Source organism: Equus przewalskii, chromosome 20 (assembly GCF_037783145.1).
Source record: "Equus przewalskii isolate Varuska chromosome 20, EquPr2, whole genome shotgun sequence".
Lineage (NCBI taxonomy): Eukaryota > Metazoa > Chordata > Mammalia > Perissodactyla > Equidae > Equus > Equus przewalskii.
This window is the reverse complement of record NC_091850.1, coordinates 7,916,601-7,923,396: the sequence shown is the minus strand read 5'-3', so window position 1 is coordinate 7,923,396 and position 6,796 is coordinate 7,916,601. Positions and strand designations below refer to the sequence as shown.

The following is a 6,796-nucleotide window of genomic DNA, read 5'->3' as shown; positions in this document are numbered from 1 at the left end:
TTCATTCCTAAAAGCTTAATCCTAAAGTTTTGGTAATACTGCCACCAAGTGGTGGTGATGCCTCATTCCCTCCCAAAATAGAATTATTTTGCTTTGAGCGAAAATCGTATTAATGGATTTTCCATTCGATGTCACAAATTTGACAATTGGTAGACCTAAAAACATACATTGCCAGATTTTTTTTTAAAGCATGTTTTAAATTACTAGCAGGGGCCAGCCCCATGGCCTAGTGGTTAAGCTCAGCATGGTCTGCTTCCCTGGCACAGGGTCATAGGTTCGGATCCCAGGTGCGGACCTACACAACTTGTCAGCCATGCTGTGGCAGTGACCCACATATAAAATAGAGGAAGACTGGCACAGATGTTAGCTCAGGGCTAATCTTCCTTAGCAAAAAATAAATAAAACTAAATTACTAGCAAGATAACCGTCTGATACTTAGTCATTAGTCCTTTTGATTCATTATTCTTTTAGGGAAAAGTACATCTGTCTTCCCTATTACCACTCTGCAAGCTGCGAAATATCTCAATGTTATATGAAAAGTCTTTTTCTTAGCAACACTAGTTTATACGTTACACCTAAGTTTTCCAAGACATTTTCTAAAACAGTCATTTAAAATGCTATATTTTCAAATGAAACAAGGTTATATTTAAAATTTTTAAAGCCGTAGTTTCACTTTGTTAAACACAGAATTTTAGCTCTCCTTTCAAAACACTACAGTTACAATATTCATTTAAATGTGACATTGCAAATACAGAATAAGTTATTTCTAAATCTTAAAAAACTACCTCTCAAATTTGACATTTAAGTCAGTCCTCACCCTACTTTGTTTTATTGTCTCTCTCAACCACAGCACAAATATGACTTTTTTAATTGGTTACTAGCAATACTACTACATAGACAGTTCAAGAAACAGAATTTTTAGAATGATGATAAGACTTCTTTAACATGATTTTAACATTTTATTGCTGTCTATAGTGATCATATATGTAATGCAAATAATGGCTTCTGGTGATTGTAAAGCATTCCGGAATTACAGACCAGGGCTATACACTTGAAAAACCTGCTTTACATAAACCATACAATAATATTTAGGCTTAATACAGAAATTCAGAGCTAAGGGGCAAATCCTAATAGAGTGTATTTAAAATATCTCTCATTCTTAAAACTGATATTTCCCAGAGGGAACTAGCACAGTCTTGACTAATAATTAGTGAAGGAATACAACCACAAATAGTAATAAGAGCCTCAGAAAAATATTTCTTAAAAAAAAATCACACACAAACACTACTATTAAATACATTATAATCAAATCTAAGCACAATTTTTAAATTGTGTTTAGTAATATGCTGAGAATGGGAATTACAAAGGTTAGCAAAGTTGGTCAAATAAACTTGATAATTTACAAAGAAATTAAGTTTACATGTTAGTGTTAGACTTTTTCTTTTCTATACCTAGTAGAGAAAACAGCTCAAGGGCTCACAGGCAAATGTAACACCTTTGTATTTTTCACAGTTATTGCAATCAAATATTAAATAATTTAATTCAGAAGTATTATACCCACAAACTACACTTGTAACAGCATGAACTTTTACTTGAAAAATAAAGGACGAAATATTATATTTACTTATTTACACATTGCCCATAACACTGATGGGCTTTTTTTTTAATGCTTTGTTTTCTAAAACTTTTGTTGTTTTTAACAAAAGTACATTTGAAGAGACTGAACCAAAACAGTGCCACCTAAAAGTCACATCTTATCATCAGACATCAGTGTTCTCATAGAAGTTCAACTAGTAAAGTTTAGGATTGAACTTCATCCTAAAGTATAAAGAGCATTAAAAAAAACACCAAAATTCAATCTAGCTATATTTAAATACAATAAATCGTACTGCCATAACAGAGTGTCCTTAAAAAATGAAAAACAGTAAAGAGCACAAAATCTTTAAACTTTTACAACACTGCATAATAAACGTGATGTAAACTTTTTGAACGTTTCTTCCTCAGACACATTCTTACTCTCAACTTTTCAAGGCCTTGTCACAGAGAGCCTTGTTCACGTTTTATTGTCAAGATAAATGCACTTATTTTGGGAAATCATTTTAAAGTAATTGATGTAATAAGCATTCTCACTGTTTAAATGATTTCTCTTAAGGTAAAGGTAGTTTTCTACCTAAATCTCTATCTTTACTGAAAAGCCAACTGTGGTTCTATGTGTAACTTACTACATTTTACCTATGGTCATTCCCACTAAGGATGCGATATTATTTTTAAAAGAAACACTACTAAGTACTTTAAATATGTTGAAAAACAGAAGGACCAACTCAGAGCTCTGACCTAACAAATAATACATCCAGGTTCAGCCCTGCAAATGGGTCTTTCGTAAGTGAAGATCAACTAGAACATAACCGACTTTCACAGTTTCATTATTAATTGTTCTTCAGTTTAGTACTAATCTGACAATCAGGCCTAGTTAACATTTCATTTTGACTCACTGGGTTTTATACAAAATGCTTGAGGAGAAAGTTTTAATAAAACAATGTATAAAATATTAATTTTCTATAGTTTATAGTTCTTAGCATAAAAGGTGTTCTGTTATACTGAAAATAAAAGTAAACTAATCCTATTACCCAAAGATGCAGTTTGGATTCTATTTCCTTAAGTCACTGCCGTGTTTTCTACTAAGAACTGCCACCATTCAGTGAGAAGGCAAGTTAACGCAGCAGCTGCGCTTCACCTGCGTCCATTAGGCATTCGCTGGCTACTCGTTTTTCACTGAGAATAAACCTTCACGTACCCTTTCTCTGTGACTACTTGTTTCCCAATAAGTGGATCACATATAATCTCAAAAACTTAAATAGCAAATGTACATTTAAAAAAATTTATACTCAAGAAATCCCTATTTAATCCAATCTAATCTGCTCAGATACTTAAATTTCGCTACAGGATAATTTTTTTAAAAGCAGTATTGTACTGAATTACCAATCCAAGACTCCTTCTATGTACACATCCTAAATTAAACTATCTTTGAGATGTAGAATTTCTTACAACATATGTGCAAAATAACTTTTAACCACAAAACTTTAGACAATTGCTGCATTTAAAATCAAGCAACATCCAGTACTCCAGCAGCCACGAGTTGCCGTGAGAGCCAGTCCAACCCTTCGTACAGTCCCATACCACTTCGAGCATCACAGCCCTGAATATACCAGCTACGACCACAGCACAGCTTATGGAGACTGAGAAGTTCAGTGATTTCTTCTACTGACAGAGCTCCAGCAACATCCTGAAAGATATAGACACATCAATTTTTTTTAGTCAGTCCATCAAAATTATAATTTTTCTAATTATTACTATTTACATAGAATTCGGTTTGTACCACTCTAACAAGCCTAAAGCTAAAACCTAGAATCATCTTTCAGTTAATTATTCTGAGATTAATAAGAATAGAACAAAATAGAGTTTGGGTTAAAATCATTTATTTATTCATAATATATATAGTTTGTAGGAATAGCCTCACAATGAAATCAGTAAAAGCCATGCAGCTTGAATAAAAGATACTGCCTGAGTCATTTATAAGGCATCAACTTAAAAATTAACATGGGTATATCATAAAAATGGCTTATATGCAGGATTTATATAATGAAGAGTTTATTAAACTCTCACACCCCTACTTCCCAGAAAGCAACCACCACTAACAATTTCTTTAATATTTTTCCAGAAAATTTCCATGCACATTCATGCAAATAAACACAAAATGGAACATATTCTAGTTTTTTGTTTCTCACTTAACACACATCTTGAAGATAGATATGTTTCTATTATCAGGACAAGCTTATTTTCTGCATTATTTTTAATGTCTGAATTGCATTCCACTGTGTAGGTGCAACAATTTTCTTAACCAGTCCTATACTAAATATTTAGATTGAAGTTGTGTGCTCATGTACACAAATACATACATATACATCCATATTTTTACATACATACATTTGCAAAATTATCTGTAGGATAACCTTAAGACATTTGTCTGCAGCATACATTACTAGAGGCAGAATTGCAGGGTAAAAGGGTATATGCATCTAAAACTTTGACAGGTACTGCCAAATTGCCCTCCAAGAAAAACGTCTCTGTTTAATAACCATACCCACAGTGTGCATCTGAGGATTATCAAACACTTTTGTCTTTAATGATATGATAGGTGGAAAACGCTATTTCATTTTGTCTTATTTGCATGTCTTTAATCATAAGAAAGGTGTATCAGCTTGTAATAGTTTGCCCTTTTTTTTTCTTTTCAGGGAAAATCCTTTATTCTTCATCCAACTCCTCCTTCTTATTACATCTAAGCCCCCCTATTGCACTTAAAAGCATTCTCATCCTCCTAGAAGCTTAGGCTCAAGATCTAGGAATCTTCAGCTAACTCCCGGTCCTTCATCCTCCCCATTCGGTCACCAAATTCTAACAATTCTACCTCCATAAAGTCTGCTTCCAGCCTTCTCTTCCTCTGATTCAGGATCTTAACTCTCTCACTTGAATTATTGCAGCAATTTCCTGCATCTCCCCATCTCTAGTCCCTTGCCCCTGATTCATTCTACATTCTACTCCCAGGATTAGTCTTAAAACACTGATATGAGCTTATCACCAACTAGTCCAAAAACCTTTCAATGGTTCCCCTTTGCTCACAGAATAAAACCTAAATTTCTCAGTCTGGCCTTGTCAGGCCTTCAAAGTATAGTCTCATCTATTGTTCTAGATTTTCTTCATCCTCTGCCTGTCCCTCACATATAGATCTCCTTGATGCTCCCTAAAAATACTCATGCTTTTCTATTCTCTGCCTGCAATGTTCTTTCCCTCACATATTGACTCAGTCTTATCCATAATTTCAAATCATAATTTCAATTCAAATCCTATTTTTTACAAATCTTACAAAATGCCACCTTTAGAATTACTCTCTAATTTCCCATAACACTTTGTTAATATTATTGAAGTTAATTACCAGGGGTTTTTTTTTATTAGAATCTCATATATATTTACTTACATGTTTACTTACATACACAGAAGTTTCTGGTGACCATCAACTACCTTATTTCTTTTTGTGGACTCCATCAGCTAGCTTATTACTTTTGTATGCTCCTAGGTACTGAGCAAAGCACTTTCCACACAAATTGTACTTAAAATACAAAGCAGAAATTTCTTAAATATCTATTGAGTTATCTCTCTTTTGAAATATTTCCAGCTACCTCATGACGTGGAATGCACAAAACTGCTAAAATAAATATTCTGAAATACAAACGTGTTACCTGTTTGTTAGCAAAAATCAGGAGCAAAGCATCTCGGAGTTCTTTTTCTGTTAACAACTTTGCAAGTTCACTGTGTGCTTCGCTAACTCTGTCTCTGTGACTGCTATCAACAACAAATACAACAGCTACCAAAGAAGATGACAAAAATATTCAATTAGTCACTTGTTAAGTTTTAGTAAACGGACCAAATATTTTAATGCTCTCATTATTATACATGAGTAGTTAACCTACCATCACTATTTTTACAGAAAAGCTGCCTATTATTATAGAAGTACCTAGCAATAATCAACAGTAGGATCTCAAGTAGTTCACATAACTTTTCAGCTTTCATTTCCCCACCTATAACAGGATTTGCAACACTTGCTCTACCAAACACAACTGCTATGTATATCAATTAATATTTTTCTCTGAATGAATGAAAATGTACCTCTTATGATCTACCTGCTGCTACTACTTGTTCTTTGGTAACTACTTCCTTTACCAAAAGACAGTCTTTTAAAAATAAGTAAGTCACCATCTTTCTCTCTCCAAAGTATTCTCTCCAGGTGTCTAGCAAACACTTTCCACATAGACTGCACTCAAACTACACAGCAGAAACTTCATAAATATCTATCCTGTGGATTCTCTTTTGAACTCTTTCCAGCTACCTTAGAGTAGCTACATATCCCCAGACTTTCAGCCATTCCTCATGTTTCAAATTCGATTTTTTCCCCATTAACCACTGGCTTATACTAAAATCCCAAAGTAAAAATAATTATCTAGTCTCTCTTCTAGGTAGAAAGTAGAATGACATATGGAACAGGCAGCATAACCATAAGCCGCATGTTGAGTCTAGGAGGCCAAAGCATAGAATGGGACTCAACTGTGAATAATGTGCTAGGTGGAATGGATGACGTGACACAGTTTGGTCAAAAGCAAGCCACTGTAGGTTCTTCTGCAGATAATAGCTAATTATGAATGGAAATGAGGAATGGAGCTATTGAGAGATTATAGTAGGATAAATGTTCATTTCAATTGAATAGAGCAGCAGAACCATATGCCACAAATTCTACTTATTCCATGTCACAATATTGCCAGCAATCATAAGATGTCATTTTTTACTCTTACCTTGGGTATTGAGGTAATAATGTTTCCACAATGGTCTTAATTTGTGTTTTCCACCTACATCCCAAATAGTGAACTTAAGATTTTTATATTCTACAGTTTCCACATTAAAACCTGTTTTTAAAAAAAGTTACTTTAATACTGAACTTATATTTACGAGTGACACACCAAACACAGGCTACCCCCTGTTTATAACTGTGACTTACAAATTATCTACATACAGCAATATCTACTGCTGTCCAACCAGCTCCACTCCTAATAAAACTACATGCAGAATGCATACCTTTAACAGCCATTAGCCCTCTAAACCTCCACCAAGGTCCTTAGGACCTTGAAACCCAAGTGCCTGCCAGCTCTGCACGACTAGCACCCCCTCACCCCTACCCCTCAGCCAGAGT

General features: G+C 34.2%; 1 protein-coding gene across 1 annotated transcript in view; it reads right to left on the bottom strand.

Annotated features, from left to right (window-relative positions):
* Positions 1-939: 939 nt before the first annotated feature.
* TRIM23 (tripartite motif containing 23) overlaps positions 940-6,796 on the bottom strand; it is a 33,124-nt gene continuing 27,267 nt past the window's right edge. The window contains exons 9-11 of the mRNA XM_008523615.2: positions 6,402-6,512; positions 5,295-5,419; positions 940-3,283 (exon numbers count right to left, since the gene is read on the bottom strand). Of these exons, the coding sequence (XP_008521837.1) occupies positions 3,104-3,283; positions 5,295-5,419; positions 6,402-6,512 (416 nt within the window). The 3' untranslated portion in view covers positions 940-3,103. The remainder of the gene's footprint in view (positions 3,284-5,294; positions 5,420-6,401; positions 6,513-6,796) is intronic.